The sequence below is a fragment of the Microcaecilia unicolor genome, chromosome 3, assembly GCF_901765095.1.
Source record: "Microcaecilia unicolor chromosome 3, aMicUni1.1, whole genome shotgun sequence".
NCBI lineage: Eukaryota > Metazoa > Chordata > Amphibia > Gymnophiona > Siphonopidae > Microcaecilia > Microcaecilia unicolor.
Window position 1 is genome coordinate 487,200,174 of NC_044033.1, and position 27,499 is coordinate 487,227,672.

A 27,499-nucleotide genomic window follows, 5' to 3' on the forward strand; every position below is an offset into this window, starting at 1 on the left:
GTCCTGCTGCAGTATATGCAGTCCGAGTACTCCTTGTGTGTGTGAGTGAGACTTAATGAGTTAGTTACTTCTTCCAGTAAAGGCCTGGTTGAAGAGCCAAGCTTTCACCTGCTTCCTGAAGTAGAGATAATCTTGTGTTAAGCGCAGCCTTTCAGGCAGTGCATTCCAGAGTGTGGAGGCTACTCCAGAGAAGCCTCGCTTGCAGGTATCACATCGTGTAATGTGTTTTCGAGAGGGTGTGGTTAGTGAAAGTCCTTGGGAGGACCTTACTGTCCTTGGCGGCGTGTGATCATCCTATTTTTCAGGTACTCAGGGCCATTTCCTTTCAGGGCCTTGAAGATCAGACATAGAGTTTTAAATTTAGCCCTGTATTGTACTGGTAGCCAATGAAGTTTTTGCAAAAATGGTGTGATGTGGTCACGTTGCTTGCAACCTTCTATGAGTCTTGCTGCTGCATTCTGAATCAACTGGAGCTGGTGCAGGCCCTTTGTAGTCAGACCATTGTATAGTGCATTGCAATAATCCAGTCTTGATGTTATCATGGCATGTACAACTGGGATAAGATTTACCTTCTCGATGTAAGGAGAGAGGCAGCATAGCTGTCGCAAATAGTAGAAGCAGCTCTTGAAGGTTGCTTGGATTTTGGGAATCACAGTAAGTGTTGAATCTAACTATAGTCCAAGGTTTCTGACTTGTGATTTGAAGGGGCGTTCATACTTCCCAAAATGGATTTTGATGTCAGGTATGTATCCACTTGTGTTAGGGACCCAGAGCAGCTCAGTTTTACTTGGGTTCAGGCAAAGTTTGTTGTGTTTAGCCCATTCTTGAATTGATGTTAGACAGGTAATCAGTTTATTCAAGGTTGTAGGTAAGTCAGGTTCAATGGGTATGAGTACCTACATATCATCCGCCTAGATGTAGAACTGAGTGTCCATGGACCAAATCAGCTCAGCTAGTGGTTTGAGGTAGATACTGAACAGAATAGGTGACAGTATCGATCCTTGTGGTACCCCGCAGGTCAGTGTCCATAGTGGTGATGAGTTGCTGCCAAACATTATGGATTGTTGCCTGTCTGATAGGTAGGATCTGAACCAAGCAAGTACTGTTCCATTGATACCTGTTTCTGTCAGTCGTGATTGCATGCTATCATGATGCACGGTGTCAAAAGCTGCAGGAGAAATCAAGCAATACTAACAAACATCGAGGCAAATCCCTTGTCTCAGTTTCTGTGAAGATCATCGAGTAGGGATACAAGGGCCGTTTCTGTACCATAACCAGGTCTGAATCCAGATTGACATGGATCTAGCCAGTTTCTCTTTTCTAACCAGTCACTGAGTTGAACACAGACTGTTCTGAGTTTTCCTAGAAACGGGATGTTGGATACTGGCCTGTAATTTTCAAGTTTGTCCTGATCAAGGTTGTTTTTCTTCGGCAGAGGGTGGACCACTGCCCTTTTTAATGCTGTTGGTAGCTGCCCATTAGAAAGAGAGGTGTTCACAATTTTTGTGGCGCCTTCTATGAGGCCCATACTTGCCTGCTGCACTATCTTTGATGGGCAGGGATCAAGGGAGCAGGTAGTAGGTCAAAGGTCTCTTAGGATTTTGTCAAGGCTCTCCTCTGTCATTGGGTTAAAAGTGTCCCATCTGTCTCTGTCAGGAGGGGGCGAGTTTGTGCACCCCTGGTTGACTGGTTGGGGAGTGGGTGAGATTGCCAGTGAATCCTGGCAGAGACTTTTAATTTTGTTGGCAAAGTATACAGCAAAATCATTGCAATTCAGTTTAGACTGGGCAGGCTGGTTCTGTTGTGGGGGTTGCAGTAGGCTGTTTACTATACTGAACAACTGTTTGGTTGAATTGGCAGCCTGTGCAATGCATTGCGAGAAATACTGTTTTTTTGTTGCTGTTAATGCTTGGCGGTACTTTGCCATGTGCTTCCTACAGTTTAGTCTTTCTTCATCCAGGCGAGATTTGCGCCATCTCCTTTCCAGTTTCATCCTTCGGTTTAAGGATCCGAAGTTCTGGAGAAAACCAAGGTGAGCATTTGTGAGTGGGGCATAAGACCTTTTTTAGTGGTGCTGTTTTCTCTAAGGTCTTGGCTAAGTGTGTATTCCAGATGTCAACTTGTTCTGACACTGTTGTTGTCTTTTCATCCACATGTGGATAGTCCAAGGCCTCTAGGAAATTCTCAGTGCTCAGCTTTTTTTTGTCTCTGATCTCCTTCCAAACTGGGAGGTGCCATTTGTTTTAGGTGGCCACTTATGGAGAATTTAATTAGAAAATGGTCTGACCATGATAGGGGTATTATTTCAATACTGTTATCCCATTTTGGTGTAACTAGAACCAACTACTTCCCCCAGTTTCTCAGAATTCTCATCCCCTCCCTCTTCATCAAGGAAAAGGGACAAAAGTGAACCAGGTATGTAAGTTTTTGACATTAATACCTTTCTCCCAAGAGTGTCAAACTGCAATCCTGGAGGGATGAAAATGGTCCCTAATAGATATGAACTTGAGGTCCCTTAATGTACAACTAGTTGCAAATGGCCACATGGCCAGTACACCTATGTGGGTGCTACAGAGTCCTGAGCATTCCACATAATATCTCTCCAGTGTGATTTATCTACGTTGGAATTTTAGCTTGTTTCACATCCAGTCTAAAATGGGCTAGGTCAGTTTCAATTTGTTTAATCCAAAGTTCTCCTTCACGCATTTCTATAAACCTTTCATCTGGGCAGAAGTACTTTCCACAGTAGCCTATATGGATCCTGTAATGGATCCTACAAAATGTACCCATCCCATTTCAGCCACCATTTTTGGATTTTATCAGCTATGATTGGCTGATTGCAACATTGCTGGCAGATGGCTTCCCTCCTTATGTGGTCCCTCACAGTAATGGCAAAGATCCACCAGAGCAGTGCATTTGGAAGGTTTCCAGTTTTTGGATGTCCAACTGGAGAAGCATCCACAATTCAGCTCCATACACTAGCACTGGCAGTATTAGTGAGCAATATCTGCATTTTGGTCTGTACACTAAATGTTTAACTTCCACCATAAGCAACAGGTGAGTGACCTGAATGCTGCTGTAGAAGGACCAATTTGTTGTTGGTTTTTTTGTCATTTCTGCTGTTGAGGCAACTTTCTTCTGTACCACAGAGCCAAGATACATGGATTTTTCTAATTGTACTTTGTTCAGGTGTGCGACTGCTGGCAAACCATCATAAGTTGATATAGTTAGAAGTTGATGAGAGTTTTCCAAACAAAAAAGAGGAAAAAGAAAACGTTGTTTGGCAATATAAGCTTGTAGTGAAACAAGTCATCAGCGAGGTTTCTGAAGATTGATAAGAGAGGCTTCTGACTGTGTGCTTGAAGTTAGCTGTTTCATTGTTTGGAGAACTAAGTAGATAAGCGCTGGGATACTATCTGCTTTTCTGGCTTCCCAAGCATCAAGAAGCATTTGCATAAAGTTAGCTGGAATTCTTGCATGCCAGCAGGATCAGCAAATCAAAACCATTCCTTCTGGCCCACACTTTTGCTTTGAAACTGGGTCTCCAACTGGAGCTGCACAGACAAGATGGTGAATGGATGCATAGACTACACATAAATGTCTCTAAATGAGGTCCTGAACTGGCTGGGTACAATGAAATAATTCAGACAGAGGCATCCTTTTCATGTTAAGTTAATATTTTACATGGTAATAGACATACCGTTTTCACTGAACAGACCATTTTTCCTCAAATGATTAACAGGTGCAGACAACTATCATTTAGTTCTCCATGCCCCAAATTTTTGAGGGTGCCCTCCTATCCTTGCCAATTTGCCCAAACATGAGCATTCAGGTCTCCTGCAATAACAATCATATTGCTGTGTGGAAGGGAGTTCAATATGTTTTGGAGCTTGGAGTAGAATTTACCCTTCACTTCATCTGTGCTTGCTTCCATTGGTAAACAGTGACCATGTGCTTTTGGATAGTACCTAAGTACAGCCAGCCAACTTGAAAGAGACCACAATGATGTCAGATGCTTCAAAAACCAGACACCTTCTGCATTCTGATCTCCTCCTGTGTAACATAGCATCATCCAATCTTCACTGTCCGTAACCTTGCTTCACATGTTACCTGAACCAGACAGACATTCCAGGTGGCCTGTGTTAGCTGCTTCTTTGGGCTGAGGATTTTCTGTCATTGGTGCCCTGTTCTTGGTTATCTGCCAGTGCCAACAAACCAGCTGAAGCCCCAGATGTGGTAGCTTTGTTCAATAAACTTTGCCCATGAGTCACATAGTTTCATGTGTAGATTTATGATCCCTTGGCAGGATATCAACCATAGTAACATATAGGTGACAACAGATAAAGACCTGTATGGTCCCATCCAGTCTGCCCAACAAAATAAACTCATAAATAATGTCATAGTACATTTGCATACTTGATCTTGATTGTCCTTGCCATTTTCAGGGCACAGACACCACTAGCCTTATTCTCAAACTATCGAAACTGTGATTAAAGCCCATCCCAACCCATTCAAATCTCTCCAGCTATGATCAGAAAACAGACTGTAGAAGTCTACCTGGCAATGGGCTATCTGTCCAGCCATGGTTAAGGCATAGACCGTAGAAGTCTTCCCAGCACTGGCTTTGCTTCTCCATTACTGGTGTTGCCATCTGATCACTGCTAAGCGTATTTGGCTCCATGCCTTTCATACAGGATTCCTTTGTGTTTATCCCACACATTTTTGAATTCTGTTACTGTTTACATCTCCACCATCTCCTGCGGGAAAACATTCCAGGCATCTACCACCCTCTCCATGAAAAAGTACTTCCTGACATTATTCCTGAGTCAGCCGTCCTGCAATCTAAATTCATGTCCTCTAGTTCTACCCACCTGCCCTCCTCTGGAAAAGGTTTGTTTGTATGTTAATACTTTTCAAATATTTGAATGGCTGTATCACATTGCCCAGTCTCTCCTTCCCTCTTTTAGGTCATCAAGTCTCCTCATACGTCTTGCGGCGCAAACTCCATACCATTTTCATCACTTTTCTCTGAACCGCTTCAAAACAAGTCTTTTTACGTCCTTAGCAAGATGCGGCCTCCCTCACCCCGAGAGGAAAAGGGGCAGTGAGACAGGACTCTGGCAGCCAAGAGAGAGCCCAACCTCTTCTGGGTTTGAAATCAGCTTGCACTTTGGGCAAGCGGAACTGTGGAATGAATTTGGCTTGCACTCTTGGCATGCAGTGCTTGGATTGAATTTGGCTTGCACTTCGGCAAGCGGAACTATGGATGTGGTATTCCCCGGCCTATGCTTTCGAGTAGGCAGTGCAGGACAACAGCAACCCACTGAAACTGTTTGTCGAATGAGCTGTTCAATGAATTCTATTAAAGGGAAGGGAACTGGGACTTGATATACCGCCTTTCTGAGGTTTTTTGCAACTACCTTCAAAGCGGTTTACATATATTCAGGTACTTATTTTGTACCAGGGGCAATGGAGGGTTAAGTGGACTTGCCCAGAGTCACAAGGAGCTGCAGTGGGAATTGAACTCAGTTCCCCAGGATCAAAGTCCACTGCACTAACCACTAGGCTACTCCTCCACTCCACTCCATTTTTGTTTACAATTTCTAATTATATCTGACTGTTATTATTGTTTTGTTTTCCATTTGCTTTTGTGTGTTTGATGTTCTTTGATTTTGCAACTGGATATCGCTTTTAATGGTTGATCAAAAAATATATATATATTAAAAAAAAAAAAAAAGGAGAAATATATTTAAATCCCTTCTTTCCCACTGCAAAGATGAAAAACTTGAAGAAATCTGGTACAGTGAACATGGAAGAACAACCTGTTCCTCCATGAACACAGTTCCTTAGCTTTTAAATGTTATCTAGAGGAGCATCACCATTGAGCACCCTTCGCCAAGTATGATAAACTACCCAAGTCATAATTTAACACCACCACTGCTAAGTGAAAGAAGCAACAACTAGCTAATTTATATACAGGCTCCATAAAAAGCAACTTTACTGTGCATTAAAAGAGCAGAAATTGCAGTAGTCTCTGCACTAACGAAGCTTCTTCAAATATCAAAACAAGGCTGAGCAGAACACACTGTGGGGCACAAGGCGGGAGCAAGACTGAACCTCTTACAACATTAATTACTGCCACATTTTGGGGCTCTTTGAGCAGCAGTAATCCTGCAGTTCAGAACCAGAAGGGAACGTAACAGGAACGCGTGTCAGTCATCTAACAGAAAGTCTCTGGAGCAACCTGGGAACAGCCGAAGGATGAAGACAGGCCAAAGGGTAATGTACTTGCAAGATGCTGCACTTACCTCTTGTTTCGTAGCTTTTGCTGCATCTTTATTGTCTGCACCCTCTGGAGACTGCAAAGAGAAAAAAAAAATTAAATCCTCATAATCCATTTCTTTAAAATATTAAAAAACAAACAAACAAGGAGTGGAGGAGTGGCCTAGTGGTTAGACTGGTGGACTTTGGGCCTGGGGAACTGAGGAACTGAGTTCGATTCCCACTTCAGGCACAGGCAGCTCCTTGTGACTCTGGACAAGTCACTTAACCCTCCATTGCCCCAGGTACAAATAAAGTACCTGTATATAATATGTAAGCCGCATTGAACCTGCTATGAGTGGGAAAGCGCGAGGTACAAATGTAATAAATATAAATATACTGTGGCATTCTGCTGAACATATAGCTCAAGTTTGCACATTCAAAAGAAAAGCTATACAGATTGAAGTATTTCAGTTGCGAGATTCCTTCTGGAGACAGATTTATCAATTGTCTAGCCCACAGGCACAGGATAGGAGGAAACACATCACTCTTAATCCATAAGATGAATGAATAATCATTTTTCAGAAGGCATAAAGGGCATGAGAGGAACCACTAGTTCCCATTTACTGTTCAGTGCCATCTTCTGAACAATTCTTCAGGAGAGATTTAGAATACACACTTATGATCTGATTCAGGTATTTTACCACAGATGTACGATAAAAATACAGAAATACAGCTTCTGTGAACCAGGCACTTAGTAGAAAATATTTTCATATATATTTATCTTTCATGCCAGCATGACTCTGCATATTTCTTCTAGTTAGAAGAGGTGAATACACACACACACACCCTCAAAATCACCCTGGTCTCTATACTGCAAAGTACTATAAAAAGAAATGTGAATGAACAGAAAAACAGATGATCCTTTATCTCGGTCAAAAATGTTTTTTGCAGCACATGAATAATACCACTGGCCAATTATGACCAGTTTCAGTTACGGATATGGCTCAGGGATTCTGCAGAACCGAATCAAGGCTGAATTTATCAGCTATAAGATGAGCCCAGGGACTGGCCTCGCTTCCTGTGCTACAGTCAGTTACACTGCGAGCTGCCAAATGTAGACTACATGTTCATTGCAGCTTACAAACTATCCAGTTCATGCTGACCTATGGCTGAAAGGATCCTTATTACCCTTCAAGCATGCCTATAAAACATGAGAGATGCAGTTCTGTTGCACCATATCAGGACTTGCCTCAGACTAACTGTGCCCCTTCCACTCCCACTACACTTTCTAGAAGCATAGTAGCCAACGTTACAGAATGATTGGGGGGATACTCAGGTTAGCATATATTCTATAAGGAACCACCTTGTTTCAGGCAGCAGAACACACGTAAATCACCTTACAGAAGAAGACCAACTAGCAGAAAAGAATTCAGCATATTTTGATGGTATATACTTTCCCAGCAGGTGTGTGCATAGGTGGAGACTGGGTGGAGCATGCAGACATGCACATAAATTATAGAAAAGTATAGTATTTACATATGTTCTGGCTAACATCTAGGTGTGAAGACACGAACAAAGGTGGGACATGGATCACAGACCCCAGAAACGAGGAAAACAAACTTGATGCTTAAAAAGGTTTATTGATCAAAGACTCGACACAGTACTGTGTTTCGGCCTGTTTCAGGATTCTTGAGATAAAACGTAGATTAAGATATCTCCACTATTGTGCCTTATCAATCTTGTAACATAACAGATGGGTCTTGAAAAGGACCTTTATAGTAATAACGCAAAAGATAGAAGATGTATGCATTTTCTAAATGTACAACTTGAAAAACAAGGCCTCAGGCTGAAATATGGCAGCATGTCAAGTCTTTGATCAATAAACCTTTTTAACATCAAATTGTTTTCTTGGTTTCTAGGGAAACTTAGTTGTGTCTTTACTATATTCCATGGGATCTCAGAGTTCTCCACCTGAGTGGAATTCTACTGTAACATCTAGGCGTGAGCAGCCACAGAGCTGGTATAAGTAAGTGATCACATCTTAAATGTAGGCATATTTTCTGCCACTTGTCCTAGTATTCTGTGTGACACCCCTCCCCCCCAGAAGAATTACCTTGGCTCAAAACTGAGGGAAGGAAGATCTTCTGGGGGTCACAGTGGGATGAAGCCACTAGCCCTTTGTGTGAATACAGAGTCCCAGCCCTGGTGGACAGGGTGAGGAGGAGATAAATAGGATCTTTGGTTGCCTGCCCCCACCGAGACCTTGCGCACTGAGGAGAAGTCCCAGATGATAGTGGGGGAGGTTTGCAGGAACTGGTGGATGAGATCCTTGCCCAAGGGTATAGGGTGCCTGCAGCTGGTTTCCCTGGTGTGGGGAAAGACACCACAGGCAGGAGGGGAATGAGAGCAGAGGAGCCTCAATTCTAGCAGGATGCTGCCAGTGCTCATAAAAACCCTGATCCGGAGATGAGCCAGAGAGAAACGTGATGTTACTTGGATTTGACTTACGGCCTCTATATGTGTTGGAACTGTATATATTAGACAGTTTTCCATGAACTGGTTTTCAGCTTCTGCTGTTCAGTAAAAGGAAAGTTGAAGTTACTCACCAAAACTGCTGGTCATTAAAAGACTAACAAAATACTAAAAGCAAAAACAACATATGCCAAATACATTGGAGAATTGTCTTTAAATATCAGCAAACTATATGTTTTAGTCAATAAATTAATTCTCAACCTTTAACGATTAGCTGTGATCTAGTTCCATCCACTAAACAATTAACAAATTATTTTGCACAGAAAATCACGAGGTCCCAAAGCTTCAATAACAGATTTTCCCTATATCCCCACTATGACAATCGGTCAAGTACCAGCAGATAGAATATGGTTTTCTTTCCCACGACCATCACTAGACTTGGTAAAATATTATTTACATAAATATGCCAACTTACAATGTATACTTGACTCATGCCCAAGCTGCCTTCTAAAATCAGCATCATATTTATTTTTTATTTATTTTATTGCATTTGTATCCCACATTTTCCCACCTTTTTGCGGGCTCAGTGTGGCTTACAATAAGTTGTGAGTGATAGAAATACAGTTTGTTACTACTCGGTTATGGATTACATTGTGAGGAGTTAGGCGAGACAAACTCAGAGTGTCATTTAGGAATATAACAATGGAAAAGAGCAGTTATTTATACAGAGTCTTCAATCAAATATATCTCATTTTCTCATGGCCTCTTCCCCTCAACAAATGGTAAAATAATATTAACTCCCATTCCTAAAACCTCACAATCCAGCATGAGTGAGTGTCAAACTACAGGCCTGTTGCCTCCATCCCAATACTGGTGAAGGTAATGGAAGGACTAGTTGCTCAACAACTTATGGACTATTTTACGTCATTCTCGATCCTACATGCCTGTCAATCTGGATGCAGACCTACTCACAGCACTGAGACAGTTCACTTACAGCAATATTTAGAGTACAGCTGGGCAAAAGGTAGAAAAATCATCATTCTACAATTTCAAATGTCCAGTGCTTTTGACACAGTCGACCATGACATACTACTCAATCTTCTAGATCACTTTGGGATATGCAGCAATGTACTTAAATGGTTCAAAGGATTTCTTGTTTCAAGATACTATCAAGTAAAACAATCAGGCCATATTTCTGCCCCTTGGTCTTCAAATTGTGGTGTGCCACGAGGCTCTCCTCTTGCTCCCATTTTATTTAATACTAGTAAAAAAGCCCCGTTTCTGATGCAAATGAAACGGGGGCTAGCAAGGTTTTCTTCTGTGTGCATGTGGGAGTGTGTGTGTCCCTGCCCTCTCTCCCTTCCCCCCTCTGAGTCCTTCAGTAAAAAAAGCCCTGTTTCTGATGCAAATGAAACGGGGGGGGGGGGGCCTAGCAAGGTTTCTGTGTGCATGTGGGAGTGTGTGTGTCCCTGCCCTCTGGCCTCTCTCCCCTCCCCCCTCTGAGTCCTTCACTGTTACAGAGCGAGCGATTTGATTTCGTGCTTTGCTGTTTTTCTTCACTGACTGTTTGTGTTACAGAGAGGGCGGGGCAGACACTCATGGGGAAACCGGATATCTCTCCCCCTTCACACTTCCGGCTGGCGGCTTCATAGAATGTTGGTGTTGCCTTTTATATATAGAGATAACGATGGCACCATTAGGTAATATACTTGAATCAAATGGATTCCGTTATTTTATGTACGCAAATGATGTCACAATTTACATCCCTTTTGTTAAAGGCATCGAAGAGATCCTACCTAAAATCATACCTAAAATCAAAAACTGTTTAGACCTAATGGAAACCTGGGCAAATAACTTCAAGTTGAAGCTTAACAGGGAGAAAACCAAGTTTTTAACAACAACAAATCCCATAACCCAATAAATCTAAATAAATTCACTATTGACAACATAACTTATCTATTGCAACCCAGTATGAAGATCCTTGGAATAACAATTGATCAACAATTATCATTTGAACCACAATTATCCAAAACGCAGTCTCCAGTGTCTTCAAATCACTGTGGAAATTAAAGAGGTTAAGACCATACTTCACAAATTCAGTTTTTAGATCCCTAACTCAAATCACTAGTACTATCTGACTACTGTAACATCATTTATCAGGTGTTCAGCGCTGCGTGCGTCTGGTAGCGCTATACAAGTGCTAATAATAATAATTTATGCAGGCTTGAAAACCTCACTAATAAAGAAATTACAAACTGCTCAGTATATGGCGGCACATCTCGTGATGAGAGCAGCACGTTACTTCAAAGTGATCCCACTCCTACTTAATCTGCACTGGCTCCCAATACACGCTCGCATCATATTCAAATTATATGTATTCGTCTACCAATAATATATGGTCTAACTCCATCATATATGCAATAAGAAAACTTACAGAAACTCCTTTTTTCTATTCTTCCCTCATGCGACAAAATCAACTATAAAGCAATTCATACTGCTGGATTCAGCTATAAATGTACTAAGAAATGGAATACCCAACCTAACCAAATACATCATATTGATGATTATCTTGCATTTTGCAAACAACTAAAAGCCCATTGATAATAACAGACAACTAACCCAATATCTAAATTCTACAAAATTCCTGATCAACATAGTTTTTCCATTTATCTTGATTTTATAAAGAATGTTATTTGAGTGTTATAAAATGTTCTATGTAATTTCAATTCAGTTTTGTTATAATGTGAGCCACATTGAACTTGTACTTGTATTGAGTAAATATGGTATACAAATGACAAATAGATAAACAAATATTTCCCGAGTGATGAGTATTCCAGTGGGAAAGAACTCTTTGGCCTACCGGGATTTAGCCCAGCCCCGGCCTGCATCCAGTTCAACTGAAGTACAATTAATCAGTTTTGTGGGCCCTGGTCCCGGGTACCAGACCTGGGAGGCTTAGCTGGCTCTTGAGGGGTAAACTAGGTTACATCTGTAAAGAAAATCTATATAGGCTTAAAATAGGCTCCTGCTTACCCTCTTATGTTAGGTACTTGTTTTTGATAGAATTACCCTCATGATTTACAAGGATATGTGGTTGGGGCACCACTACAGCAATACACCCTCATTCATGGTGTCCTGTGCCGCCACATAGATCCCACATGCCAAAGGCCAGCCTTAAGTTGGGTCAGAAGTTGATCAACAGAGCAAGGAAGGAAGACAGGGCTCAGTAGCTTAGCCAAGAGGGAAACCAAAACAAGAAACACGTTGTTCTACCCTGGTTTTACAGCCTGCTTCACTGACACAGACTACTCAGTAATTACTGTGGATTCTTTTGGATTCGTATTAGGTAAATGAGACTTTTATTAGAGGTTCTAAAATCTAAGATGCACAATGATTTATATATATACAATGATTAGCTATATAACTGAAAAGAAACAATACCTATAAACAATCATCACTGGTCCCTAATCTCTATATCCAAGCAATGCTAGGAGTTTCTAGAACAGGAAAAGAAGCAATAATACACTATAATATACATACGTCCATCACTGATCATTACATCATCCAGGCTCTTATCATCAGCTGGGGGGAGGCCCTGTTCACAGCGAAAGCCAGGAGTTTCTTTGACCAGGAAATATGGTTCTCTGCACAGTTCGTACGTTACAGACGAGCTCCCAATTTCACTGATAGAAACTCCCTTTTTTTTAGGCTTAGAGCTCATGTTCAGAGCTGAGGAAAATTACAGAATGCTTGAGAATTTCTCTGTTTAGGTAAACAAGCCATACTGTGGGAATGTGCTCACATGTTTCTCAGTCCAGGTGGCCAGTCTGAACTCAAAACATGCTCCACCTCTCCCTTCACACACCAAATTAATTAGAGCTGTGTCTTATCTTCTACATTACAACTTATTTTCACACAAAGTTAATCATTTTTAAACAGAATTACTTCTAATCAAAAATACAGATCCCAAGTGCATTGGTCGGTCAAGGCAGAGTTGAAAAACAAATCTTTAAAATTCACTTTCATTACACACGTATAGCTTGGACATTATGTATTCCTTGCCCCCTTCCAAATTACACCCATCTCTCCTGTCATCTCTTCTTGCTACCACCATGCTATTGTTTTGAGCCAATACAGCATAATGAGCCCACCTGGTCCATCCCCACTGTCTCGTATGGAATGTAAAAGGGAGATAATTTGAATTTTTGTGAAAAACAGAAATGATCCCCTTCATTCATCTTTAATTTTGAGACTTGACTATAGGTTCTCTTTATTACAGAGTTACCAAACAGGAGCAATCTTTGAGATTTTTCTGACCATGACATCACATCAGCCACAACTTCCTCCTGCTCTCCCATGTCTCTCCACTGAAATAACTTATTTATATGCCACCTGCCTGTTGTGAACTTCACACAGCTTACTTATTTAACCTTTTATTTGTAGTCGTGAATTTGGTGATACTCTAACCTGTATTCAGCCCACAGGAGTCAGGTTAGACATAAGAAAATTACCTCATCCATAAAAGATGTTATTGGATGAAAAGTATTATAAAGGGTGATATCAAAGTGAAAAAAAAACTGTGAAGAGAATCAATAGATGTTACATGTTCTCAGATAACACAGCCAGGTAAGAATGAATTAACTATTCATTAAAATGCAATTAGTGAATTTATTGCACTGAAAATCTGCTATAATTAAAACATTAAAACCATAAATATTTAATAATTAAAATTCCCTTCTGGATCCAGATTTACAATACTAAAGTTTGTGTCTCTTTTACAGAATTTGGATCCCTCACAGATAACCTTTAAGTAAGTATTGCACATAAATTATATTACCTCTCCAGGGTACACGTTCAGACAAACTTTGTCCCTGTGTCATTCTCTAGTGAGCCCTTAACTATACCTATTTTGTAGGCAGTAAGGGCTCACGCGCAAACCACTTGCTAATCAGTTAGCATGCAGCAATGTAGCTGCACTGATTAGCTCAGAACACACCTACTCTGCCCCCAGTGTTAAAAAATAAAGGTTTTTTTTTCTAGAGTGTGGGAAGCACATGCAAAAGTTACCATGGGGGTTACGCCTCAGTGCACCCCATGGTAAGCGCACGTTAACGCTAACTGCAGGTTAGTAAAAGGGCCTCTAAGAGAGTACATTACCAATAGAAATAAAATAGGTATTAGTTATTTATAAAATGACCCCATGTATATGTATGTGTCTTTCTTTATATGTAACCACATCTTACATAAGTACGTAAGTATTGCCATACTGGGGCAGACCAAAAGGTCCATCAAGCCCAGCATCCTGTTTCCAACAGTGGTCAATCCAGGTCACAAATACCTGGCAAGATCCCAAAAAAGTACAGAACGTTTTATACTGCTTATCCCCAGAAATAGTGGATCTTCTTAAAGCTGGTAATGTGGGAAAGCCACCACAGACTTCTAACTATGACACATGCACATCACTTAATTTCAAATGTTCATTGGAAAATTGCTCCACTGTGATAGGCCCATGTATGTCTCTTCCCCCATCAACCTTTTACTTTAAGACTTATAAGAGATAATAGTGGAGCTTGTGTACTCTTACTCTTTTGGCCAAATAATTGTTTATGAAGACACAAAACAATGCCATCAGGATATTGATATTGTAATAGTGCTCAGACCGACACAAATGTATCCAATCACTTTAGACTAGACAGTCTAATATTTTCTACAGTGCTTACGGATGGCACATAGCATTAAATTTAACACCAAGGATAAACCAAGGTCTGTGACAGACAACTAATATTGTTTTTCATTAAAAACAAAACACAAAGCATTCACTACAAAACACTGGACGAAACTTTTTGAAAATGAATGAGGATGCTGAATTGACAAAACACAAATTTCACCCCCTGCAAGCATAAAAAAAGGAAAAAAAAATAGGGCTGGTCTGTATCTTACCAACATTATAGAGGTTAGTGCCTCTTAAGACCATGTATGGAGAAGTTAGGTCTTACCTGATAATTTTCTTTCCATTAGCCCTTCCCACTATTCCAGAACTTGTGGGATAGTTGTGTCTATCAACCAACAGGTGGAGACAGAGAAATGAAAATTGAGCCGAGACATATCTCTTGGCATCCAGTCCAGATCCTCAGTATTTACACAGACAAACAGCAAAGAGAAACTCAGAATAAAACACAACTTTAAACAACTCGCTAACCTAACACTAACCAGACAAGCAAAACATGTGTGGACCCCTAATCTGGGTAACTTGTAGAAAACATGAAATGTGCAGGAAGCACCATGCAAGGTGACAGTCGTTATTTGCCCCATTACTTTGAACTGACTAAACAGCTAAAAAACCTTAGGCGGGCCACTGGAATAGTGGAAAGGACTAACGGAAAGGAAATCAGGTAAGACCTATATTTCTCTTTCCATTACGTAACTTCCCACTATTCCAGAATCTGTGGCATGTTTAAAAGCAATCCCTAGAGTAGGTGGGTTCTTGGCATTGCCGCCCTGAGGACCAAAGCCCCAAAACTGATTTCCAAGCGTGCTGCAACATCCACTCTGTAGTACTTGACAAAAGGTATGCAATGTTGACCATGTTGCTGCCTTGCAAATATCCACCAGAGACAGTAAGGCAGTCTCCACCCAGGATGTCACTGTATGCCTCGTAGAATGAGCCCATAAGGCCAGAGGAGCCTGCTTCCCCACAAGCAAATAAGCCGATGTGACAGTCTCTTTCAGCCATCTAGCAATTGTAGACTTGGAAGTCATGAGGCCAAACCCCTGCTTACCAAAAGGAAGAGACAGTCTGTCCAATTTGCAAAACTCATTCGTGACTTCCAGATGTCTAATGAGGACTCTACACATATTAAGAAGATTGAAGGAAGAACACTGAGCTTTTGCATCCTCTCTGCGAAAGGATGGAAGCTCCACAGATTATAAGATGAAATGCTAATAAGACTTTTGGAAGAAAGAAAAGAAAAGAAAGAAACCATGTACAAGGAAGCTGCTGGCTCCAAAAAGCGGAGAAAGCCTGAGAAAGCCCGAAGCTCTGAAACCCTACATGCCGAAGCACAGGCCACCAAGATTGCTGTCTTTAGCGCAAGATCTTTCAAGGAGACATTTTGAGTGGCTCTAAAGGAGGCCGAATAACTAAATTAAGGTTCCACTCTGGACACAGCGTACAAAGGGGAGGTCTCAAACAGCTGCTCCCTGCAAGAATCAAATGATATCTGGGCGAGCTGCAAGAGACATCTTCTATAGTTGGCCCCTGAAACAGGTCAAAGCCATAACCTGAAATTTTAGAGAACCCAATGCCAATGCCTTCTGAAGGCCTGCCTGGAGAAATGCAAAGATGTGCGCAATCTGAGCAAAGAAGGGAGAGTCCATGCTCAGAACACCAGCCCTTGAACATCCTTCACACCTTTGCATACACCATGGATATAGAGCATTACCATGCCTGAAGCAAGATAGCAGTGACCGAATCAGAATAACCTTTCGTCTCCACTGAGCCCTTTCAATGGCCAAGCTGTAAGAACAAAAGGGGCACACATCCTCTGTGAGCACCGGATCTTGCTTCAGTAGGCTGTGTACCTGCGGAAAACGGAGAGGATCCCCGTCCAGCAGTTGATCAGGTCCACACACCATGGCCTCTGTGAGAATTATTTAACCCCAGTGTAATGCAATCCTTTTCAACACATGGCCTATCATAGGCCAAGGAAGTAAAACATACAGTAGATGTGTCTCCGGCCAGGGCTTCAGTAGGGCACCAATCCCCACTGAGCCCGGTTCTGGCAGCTGAAGAACTTGGCAACAAAAAGAAATGCCAAAGTGCTCATCAAGTTCTAAAGTGGAGAACCCCATTGGTTGGTCCACTATAGCTGAAAACCCTGGGTGGATAGTTCCCATTCTTCCAGGTGTAAGGAGTGCCTGCTGAGAAAGTTCACCTCCACATTCAAGGGACCCAGTGATGTGAGCTGCCAACAAGCAGAGAAGAGTTTTCTCCACCGCCATCGAATGGCTGTGGATCCCACATTGACATTGCTTGTGCCTGTGTCAGAGCTGAGGTCTGCACATCAGCCCAGGAGCAGAGAGGATAAATAGTAACATAGTAAGTGACAGCAGATAAAAACCTGAACGATCCATCCAGTCTGCCCAAAAGTTACACTCATTATCAAGTCATGATTAAATCAACAATGAACGTGATATTATGTATTTGATTATGGTCTTTGGTGTATCTGGGACATAGACCATAGAAGTCCACCTATCCTTATGTTCCAACTGCTGGAGTTGCCATTGAAGCCCATTCCAGCCTATTCGTCTTCTCATTTGTGGAACACAGACCGTGAAAGTCTGTCCAGCACTGTCCTCATGTTCCAGCCACTAAAGTTGCTGTCTAAGCCCTTTCCAGCCCATCCTAAACCAGATTGCCATATATGACACAGACATTACAAGTCTGCCCAGTATCGGCCCTAGTTCATCAAAGCCAGAGCCGCCATCTAAGCGTAACTCGACACATCCACACACATGCAGCCATTTAAGTTTAGGTTTTTTATAACTTCCATTTTCTAATTAGAGATATTCTGTGTTCATCCCATGCCTTTTTGAATTCCGTCATCATTTGTGTCTATACCACTTCCTTAATGGAGACTTTCCGCATCTGTGCTGTTAAAGCAAGAGGAGGAGGAGGAGACAGCACTCAAAGAACTTGGTACACAGTAGGTGATAAACACAGGACTGCCCTACCCTGAGGAGGCCGGCGAACTCCTAGAGAAAAGATGGGAAAATGCCCTGATCCAGTCCCTAGAGGGAGCTCCAATGAGACACCCGGGTCATGACTTGGAGGGGCCACTAGAGGGAGCTCCAGCCAGGAACACAGGGGCTGGGGAAGACCCAGAACCGAGGATTCCCCTTTAAGAAAAAGGCACCTTGGAGAAAGTACTGGACCCTTCTGGAACCAGGAGGGGCTCAGAAGGGATGTGGTGGGCTATAAGCAGCCCTATATAAAGACCACCTCTAGAGGAGCTAAGGGAGAAAGCTGAGAAAAGTGTTGTATTCCCCAGAAAGGTGACAGGGGGCATCTCAGGGGTACCAGAAATGTGACCTGCTTCCCAATGATGTTTCACAGAAGGATTCTAAGAAGTGATGATAAATGAGGAATGGTCACCCTGAGTTGAAGGAGGAACCCAACTGAACAAACTGAGGATACAGGCTGCCATAGGGGAGAACTGTCTTTGAGCCTTTCTCAGAGGCAAAGCTCTAGTGAGCCCTAACTGCAGGCTTGTAATGCTGGACAGGAGCCACCAGGGGGCCCTCAGCACATGAGTACCCCTGGGGGATTACAACTTCCACAGGAACCCCGCAGGAACTGCTTCCGTCCCCACGGGAACCCTGCAAATCCCATTCCCGTGCACTCTCTAATCTAAAACCGGACAAAAGGTGCTGTCCTTCTTTTGGACAATGAAGCACATGGAGTACCCAACTTGCTCCTGTTCGGCCTGGGGAACTGGAACAATGGCCAGAGCACCAGCAAGAAATCTACGGTGGCCTGAACCTCGAATGCCTTGGCTCCCTTTTGACAAGAAGAGAGTAGTGACCGGGCGGGAGAACTTCTACTTGTAATCTTCTGTAAAATTATCCAGAACTCACTGGTCTGATGTGAATTTTGGCCCACTCCTCCCAAAACACCTGAAGGTCCTCCTACCGGAGAAAGAAAAGAGTGGACCAGCCTTGCATCATTGCAAGGCTCAGGAGGCATTATGCACTTGACTGAGAGGAGGACTTCCTGTCCGCTCAAAAGGAAGATTGGCATGCCTTAAAGTGGCACCAGGCTGGTACCATTTGCTGTCTCGAAACAGAGATTGAGAGCCCTTTGAAGACACACTAGGGGATTCTGTCTTATCCTCCAGTAACCACTGTGGCTTAGTTTCTCCCAGTTCTTTCATCAAGATACCGAGATCTCCAAATAGCCATTCGCCCTGAAAGGGCAGTTTAACTAGATGCGACCGACACTACATCTGCAGCCCAATACTGAAACCAGAGCTTCTGAAGTGCTGTGACAGCCAAAGACATACTGCGAGCCATAACCCATAATGTCATAAATAGCATCTGCCCAATAGGTCAACCCTGCTTCCAGCTGGGCATTACTGTGGCCGTCTTGTGTTGCAGACTGCCAATACCACTTCAGGCATACTCTAGTCATTAACGAGCTGCACACTGTCATTTGAAGGCCTAAAGAGGCCACTTTAAAGGCTTATTTCAGCAATCCTTCTAGCTTCCTAACCTGTAGGCCATATAGGGCAAGGCCCCCTTCCAACAGCAAGGTGGTCTTCTTAAGTCACCACTGTAACAAGAAGTCCACCCTGGGAAACTGCAATTTTTCTTTCTCTGGAGGAATCATGGTTCTTCCCATTCTCAGCCCCACGGCAGGTCTTGAATGTCTGAATGCATCAGGAAAGCCTTAGAACAGCGGTTTTCGAATCAGTCCTCAGGACACACCTTGCAAGTCAGATTTTCAGGATACCCACAATGACTATTCATGAGAGATATTTGCATGCCCTACCTCCATTGTATTTTCATGTTGTTGTTTTTTTTTATGATGTTGTTGTTGGAAACGAATGTCATTAAGAGTGCACACTCTCCTGATATTACACACATATGTGAACCATCATGCATGCGCGCACTATCGGAAAATAGCATATGCAAACAGATGCTTATCTATGAGTGGCATTTGTTTGAAACCACTGCCCATCCCTATAAAGCAGTAATTCTCAACCCAGTCCTCAGGATATACTCAGCCAGTCAAGTTTTCAGACTATCCACAATGAATATGCATAAGACACGTTTGCATACAATAGAGACAGTGCATGCAAATTTATCTTATGCATATTCTTTAGGAGACATCTTGAAAACCTGACTGGCCAGAGGAATCAGTTGAGAACCCCTGATCAAAAGATATCCTTACTGGGAGCTAGGGTTGTGCAGAAATTTCTTTGTAAATGTATGGTTTGGTTTGAAAATAAGGTTTAAAGTTTTCTTTGCATTTTTCCAATTAAGTTTTATTTTAGGAATAGTTGAGGGCCCAGTGGTCACTGGATAACGGATAAGGGCAAAGATAAAAGCAAGTACTTTCTCTGTTCTTTGTGTGCTCACAATTATGTTTTTTTGTACTTGGGGCAATGGAGCATTAAGTGACTTGCCCAGGGTCGCAAGGCGCTGTAGTGGGAATTGAACCCAGTTCCCTAGATTCTCAGGCCTCTGCACTAACCACAGAGCTACGAATCTATTTATTTAGATTTTGCTCACACCTTCTTCAGTAGTAGCTCAAGGTGAGTTACATTCAGGTACACTGGATATTTCTCTGTCCCAGGAGGGCTCACAATCTAAGTTTGTACCTGAGGCAATGGAGGGTTACGTGACTTGCCCAAGATCACAAGGAGCAGCAGCAAGATTTGAACTGACCACCTCTGGATTGCAAGAGCACTGCTCTAACCACTAGGCCACTCCTCCACTCCAAAGTTATCCATTCTAGAAGGGAGGCTTTTTGGCCGATCCTGGTTTTAAGCAGTATAGTATTTGTAGTCCATGATTCTAAACATTGAAATCAGTACTGCAGGTCCCATAATACTCCTAGGATGAGGTTGGCAGAAATCCAGGACCAGGCAAAAAGTCTCCCTCCTGGAATGGCAGCTCTGTAACAATTAGGTTACTCCAATCATTCTGGAATACACATAAGGCAGGGGTTCTTAACCCAACTCTTGGGACACACCCACCCAGTCAGATTTTCAGAATATCCATAATGAATAAGCATGAGATTGATTTGCATACAATGGAAGCAGTGCATAACATGATTTCATAGACTAATACACATTTATTATTGATGTCCTAAAACCTGACTGAGTGGGTGTTTCCTGAAGACTAGGTTGAGAACCCCTGATATAGAGGGAGGTTACTAATTTAATACTATTAATTTCTTTTCCCCAGCTTCCTATGGCTTAGAGCCTGACCTCCCCCACTTCTTAGTTGTGGGCTACTATCATAAATTGCTACTTTTTTTTCCCCTGAGTCTTTGGTTTGTTTGTTTTTTTGATTAATATCTGTTTGCCAGGTATACTTTCCTGACTGCTGGTCTAGTAAATTGTGTAGCAACCCTCTAAAGTAAACACTTATTTACAAAAGCAGACTGAACACTGCCAGCTAGAGGATCCTACAGAACTCTGCAAAGGACTCACTACATTATTAAGCACACTGGTGAATGCTTATGTAGTGTACAGTAAAAAAAAAAAAAAAAAAAGACATACATAATTGCCTCAGGTACAAATTTAGATTGTGAGCCCTCCTGGGACAGAGAAATATCCAGAGTACCTGAATGTAACTCACCTTGAGCTACTACTGAAAAAGGTGTGAGCAAATCTAAATAAATAAAAAAATACAAATCAAAAATAATAAAAGGACCTCTTATTTTGATAGTAAGACCTAAAATACTCTCACAAGAATTAATTGAATCCATCCCCATTCAATCACAAATTGTGCTCTGCAGCTTCACCTCCCCCTCCATCCCCCCCCCCCCCCCAATAGAAGCCAGCTCTGTGGGTGCTTGAGCATCCCCAGTGTTGAGCAAATACCTTCACTTTGTCCAAGTATGGATAATTTTTATTTGTTCAGCACTCCCAGTCACTGTGAACATTTGGCTCCCATGCCCCCCCCCCCCCCCAAGTTGCTACTGCTAACTTGGTTCCTTTTCCCTTTCCAATATGCTTTTTCTTGTTTACGCTCCCCCCCCCCCCCCACTCCACCCCTACATATTTGAAATTCACTACCAGTCAACCAAGAAGGGCACTAGCATCTGATTGATAAGAGGACAAATTTCGGAAATTTAGTCGTGACAGCTTGGGCATATCGACAGATGCTCTGACACGACGGGGGAGGGTGGACACCTACCTTCTAAAAAGCTTTACAAAAGGAAAAGGCGAAGACACCTTTCTCGCATTGGGTAGGATGGACCTACCTGTACGATCTCTTAAGTCCCTCATTTTATGTCTGGAGCATTCTTCTTCTGCTGCTGCTCCAAGAATAAGGATCAGAGATCTCCCGTCGAGCTACTAAATATAAACACCAGCAAATCCTAGCCACCACCATTCAGAAGAGATGAAACAGCGGAGCTGGAGAAGGGAGGGGCCAAGTTATCACCAGAAAGGGGATAACCTCTTTTCTATGGCAGAAAAGGTATAAAAGGGAGCTAGCCGTCAAATAACGGATGTACATGAAACCCAAGCCGGACCCGACAAACTAGGGCTTGTCTAGCCAGCTCGGTGCACTGCAAATGAGCCCGATCCTCAGCGAAAGGCCCCAACTAGCACCAGCGCTGCTACTTAAGGGTCACAGCCGCTGGGTAGAAGGGTGTCGCTTGCAACCGTGGATTTCTCCCCAACAAGCTCTCAAGGCTTACAAGGGAAGAAAAAAATACAATCCTTGTTACTAGAGCAGCCCACAATAATTTGTTTCAATTATTTAAGTCCCTTAAAAAAAGACACCCGGATATGTGCAGTTTATTGCAAATAAGTAAATAAAATAAAATAAAAACATTACATAAAATAAGCTTCTCCAATCAAACATGCACCATAAAGCAATACATGCTGGTTATGCTGTTGTTTCATTATCATAAACACCTCTAGATCTCGTTATCAGATCATTAATGTAGAGGAAATAACTAGCAAACCAACACACCAAGGAGGACTGAAGGAAAAACAAATGGACATTTGCAAGCACCACCGAAAGCAAACAAAGTGTTAAACCGTCTCGTATCACTTAACTTGCAAACATAAATCCATATCCCAACAGCTGCTTGACAAACTTTAAGAACAATAATAAAATAAATCGTATAGCACATAACGCACGCTCACCTTTCTCTTAGGCATATTTAATTTCGACAGAGCGTGTTTGATACCCGAGATCAGGAACCAAACTGCAGCAGTCAGTGTACTGTACAAGCAAGAGAAACTGGGAATGATACAGTTACAGCTCCGGCTAAGAGAGTTCACCCCGCCCCACTCATATTTCTTAAACACCTAGGACAATAAAGTACACTTTCACTCTCCACGCCCATTGGCTCACGCAAGCTTCTAAAACAACTTCATAGAAAGCCATGCCTCGCCCCCTCTAGAGAAAGAGGGCGGAGACTGAACAAAGGGCCACCCAAGAAGGTTAACTTCCTTGGGGGCCACCTTTCCAGATCCCCTCCCCCGCCTCCCTGGCTGCAAGGTCTGAGGGCGGAGCCAATCAGAGACAGGGCAGGGTTGTTCTGGTTCAGGCGGAGGGCACGCGCGCGTAGTCGGGTGACGTAATTGTGAGCGGCCGTTTATAGAGGCAGATGGAGAGGGATGTTAGAGGTAATAATGTATTGTTTGTGTGTGGGGGGAAAGGCCTGAAATTGCGTTTAGAGGCTCAGCGCCATTTTACGGGGAATAACCCTTTTATTTTAAAGGATTATCTTTTTTTTTTTTTCCTTTTAATCGTTTTCGTGTTCAATAAGTTTAACAACAACAAAAAAAAGAGAAAATTAATAACGTTTGAGAAATAATTTTTTTGTGGAAATAAAATTTTACAGGTAGTTTATGTTTTTAATGACGCGGCTGCTGCTAGGGAATTGGGGCTAGGGAAATAAGCCTTGCTTATTTTAAATCTTTGCCAATTGCAGTCTGGTGGTGGTGGGTACAAGCTTCCCAGCTGCAGGAGTAATCGAGCTCCCTAATTTAAATGCTTGCTTTGTGTAAGGGAGGCTGATTGAACATTTACTTGAGAGTGTTTAGGGCATACAGTGCCTGCTTTCGGTGGTGGTGGTGGTATTAGGGACACCATACCTATGGGACCATTACTAGATTAAAAATTAAAAAAAAAAAGTCCATTAAGTGTGGGCTCCCAGGAACACACAAAGCCAAGGACCTGTAGAGCGTAGATCGAGTGTACACTCACTTGTGAGGTTTACCTTCACAACACCTCTGCGATGGGTCAATATAGGCAAATGATTCTCATACAACCCGTTGTGAAGTCACCAATTTCTTTATTTTTTTCTTCACCTCAAACAGCAGTCAATAAGTATAAGTGAAAGCAGAGTGCAAGCAGCTACTAATACTTAGAAAAGAGGGGGAAAAAAGATTAGAATTGGGAATAACTAGCAGACACCTGGCTCCCACAGGGGTTAATGTGTTCTCTCATTTTATAGGATTTTTCCACCATTCTCTATCTCCTTCTCATCTTCCTATCTGTACTTTCCATCTATCATCTCTCACCCATGCTTCTTCCTTCCCAAGTTTCAGAATAATCTTTCCCCACTTCTTATCCCAGTTTCTTTGTCCTGTCCAGCTACAATTTGTTGCTCTAAATTCCTAACATTCCAGAGTCAGTTAGCTCCTGGTACCTTCCATTACCTCCTTAAAATACAAGCTTAAGGATGCTGTAGCATGATGGAGGTGACGTTAAAACACATTTATTTGTTACATTTGTATCCCACATTTTCCCAGCTATTTGTAGGCTCAATGTGGCTTACATAGTACCGGAGAGGTGATTGCAGACTCCTGTGTAAACAAATACAAAGTGATGTTGTGGTAAGATAAAGTTCATGTGGCACAGCCACATTTGGGAATCGTACAACGGAAGAATTGTGTTATGTCCATTATGTACTTTAGTTTTGTTGTGTTGCAGAGAGCAGGCATTTATGATGGATTGGTAGGGTATGCCTTTTTAAACAGGTTAGTTTTTTCCCCAGAAGTTTAGGTGGTCATACGTGGTTTTCAAGGCTTTTGGTAATGCGTTCCACAGTTGTGTGCTTATATAGGAGAAATTGGATGCATAAGATGATTTGTATTTGAGTCCTTTGCAGCTTGGGTAGTGCAGATTTAGGTATGTTCGTGTTGATTCGGATGTGTTTCTAGTTGGTAGGTCGATCAAGTCTGTCATGTATCCCGGCACATATCTCCATGCAGGCTTCTTTTAAGGCAATAAATATGTGTAAGTCCCTTGTCTGAACAACTTATAATGGTACCTTTTCTGTCATGCTCACAGTGCACTGAATTCCCATACATTCTCATCAGCACTGCACACTCTGATCCAAGATCCTTGTCCTGTATCATGTCTTTCATATTTAAACTATGCGACAAGTCTGCACAATCCCTCTATTTGGTTCTTCTTATTTGTCTGTCCAGACCATTGGCCTGCTCTGGCCTACTTTTCCCCGACAGTAACAGGACCCAAGCAACCTAGAAAGGATCATTAAAAATTTACACCAGTGTAAGACAAGGAACAGTTTTTCTTACTATCATGGTGAAAAAAGAATGATAGACCATAGTTGTGGTGCTATAGTCAATTAATAGCTGCTGTTGTATGAAAAGTGAACACTCACCACCAGAGGCATAAATCCCAGACCAGTCCAGACTAATGGGATTATTGGTTTTTTTTTTTTTAACAGGAATTGCTTCCTCTTAACCTAGCTTTTCTATCTGACTTTTCAGTCAGTAACATGTTTCCATAACAAGTTAATGATATCTAAAGGAGCTTCTTGCCAGAACTATTGTTGTTAGGCACAAGCTCTCCATATCACTATTCTACTCTATTCCCCAGGGCTGGTGCGGTGCTAGGGTTTCTGGTGCCCCCTACCCATCCAGCATCTCCTCTCTCTCCCAATCTCTCCCCTCCCCTCAGTGAGAGCAACACAAACTCCTCCACTACCATACACCTGCCCCCTGTGCTTTTTTTGTAGGAAATAAAATACGGGTACTCAGCCATCGGTGAGCAGTTCGCTAGGGCAGCCTGGAACTGGAGATCGCGGGCTGCCCTTTGAACTGGAAGTTTCTCTGAGCCCCGACGGAAGGGCGCCTCCCACTCAGCCTATGCGGTGCAGTTCCCCACTGGCAGCGCCCGTTGCCCCAAACACCGAAGCGTTGCGGGGCGAGTCTGGGCAGGAGGCAGCCTTGGCTATGGCGGAGAAACAGGGAAGGGGTTTATCTTCCTCCCTGACTGCTCGCACAGCGGAAAACCTACAAGAGGGGGAACGAGAGAAAGCTGAAGGTGAGACGCATGCTTCACATGATACAGCTGAGGATATAGCACTCGTAAAATTTTCTCAAAAACCTAAAGATGTGACATTGGACAGTTTGTGGCTGTTAATTGCAGAGCTGGGGAAGGCTTTGTGCCCCCAGATGAAGAAAATAAATGAAGAATTGTGGTTTTAGGTGGAAAAGTGAGGGAAATTGAAAATGAGACAAAATCACTTAAAGCATTAGTTAAACAGAAAAAGGAATCTTTACAGATGCAGACTCTTCAAACGACTATGCTTAAAGATTTACTTAATTTGCGAAGAAAAACAAATGCTAGAGAATGCTTCAAGACTTAATAATTTACGTTTTATCAACTTTCCTCAACAACCACTAATTTCTCCTAGAGAAATGCTAAAGAATTATTTTCGAGAAGTTTTAGAGGTTGAAGAAAAAGATATTCCACCCTTCTCACAGGTTTTTTATATTCCTGTGAGAGGAAAAGAAAGTCAACAAAGAAATGATATTCAGAATGAACAACCATTGGACGTTTCAGCTTTGCTTGAAATGTCGGATACAAAGCAAATAACAGCGACAACTTTATTGGCTACAGTGGCGTTACCCTCAGACAAGATCTGGATTTTAAAGAAATTTTTCCAGAAAAAGGATAAAACTTTTTGTGGTTTACATACTCATGTTTTTCCAGATCTTGCGAAGGAAACGCAGGAAAACGTTTTTGCAAATTAAACGAAATACTTCAATTGGGTGCTACATTCTATCTTAAGCATCCGCGTAAATGTGTAATTTCTTATCAGTCTGTGAAATATATGTATTTTGATCCTGATCAGCTTTCTGCTTTTTTAACAGCTAGAAGTGCTCCTAGTTAAGGGTATACGAACAGAAACATGTCTATTTCTCAATTGTAATGTATAGAGATTATTTTTGTTTCTTCTTTTTCGCCAGTGTAGGAATATTGGACTCCTATTGTGGACTTTTATGAAACTATAGAGTACAATTTCTTGGTTTAAAAGTGTAATCTTGTGAATCAGAATATTATAGTGGAATATTTCTATTGCAAGCGATATGCTTGTTTAATAATATAATAATTATAAATAATTAAAAAAAATATGGGTACTCAATACTCCTCATCATTATAGGTAACCTTAGGGGTGGGATCAGTATGGCTCTGCCCCTACAGTAGCCACACCCCTTTTCCCAGCCATGGTGCATATAAACAGGCATCATTGAAAATATTACATCAGTATAGAAGAAAAATGGCTTGTGATTTTTTTCCATTATAAATCATTTCTTTAAGCTATTACAGTTCCAGTATACCCAAAATGACACAAGCCAAATTAGCACACAGACCAGGAATTAGGTTTTGCCAAATCTGAAACAATATGTTATGAAAATCTCAGAACCTAACAAACAGAGCCCTATTCATACACTTGGTCTTGTAGTCACACATGCAGAACAGATCGCACCTCTTCAAAAATGAACCTGAAATCCTAAGAAGCTAGACTCTGCAAGCAGCACAATACCAGAAAAACAGAAAGAAACATGTTTCCTCCTATACAGTGCAAAATAAGACAACAGATGTAAATTCTCAAATTGGACATATTCCAAATACTAAAATGAAAATAAAATTATTTTTTCTACCTTTGTTGACTGGTGACTTTGTTTTTCTGATCATATTGGTTCCAGTCTCTGATTCTGCTGCTCTCTATGTGTTCTCTTAACTCTGTTTC

The 27,499-nt window shown here is 42.0% G+C and overlaps 1 protein-coding gene across 5 annotated transcripts in view; it reads right to left on the minus strand.

Moving 5' to 3' along the window:
• The window catches only part of HMGN3 (high mobility group nucleosomal binding domain 3), a 45,369-nt gene extending 22,454 nt beyond the window's left edge, over window positions 1-22,915 (minus strand). For 2 of the 5 annotated variants that reach the window (XR_003941669.1, XM_030199063.1), the window contains exons 1-2: window positions 22,626-22,904; window positions 6,309-6,359 (exon numbers count right to left, since the gene is read on the minus strand). Coding sequence is in view for 3 of the 5 variants with exons in the window: in XM_030199063.1 (XP_030054923.1) it covers window positions 6,309-6,359; window positions 22,626-22,640 (66 nt within the window). In the remaining 2 variants the exon portion in view is untranslated. Of the gene's footprint in view, window positions 1-6,308; window positions 6,360-22,625 lie in introns of all 5 variants that reach the window. The other 3 variants (XR_003941668.1, XM_030199062.1, XM_030199064.1) reach the window with 3 other exon arrangements.
• Between the last annotated feature and the right edge of the window lie 4,584 nt (window positions 22,916-27,499).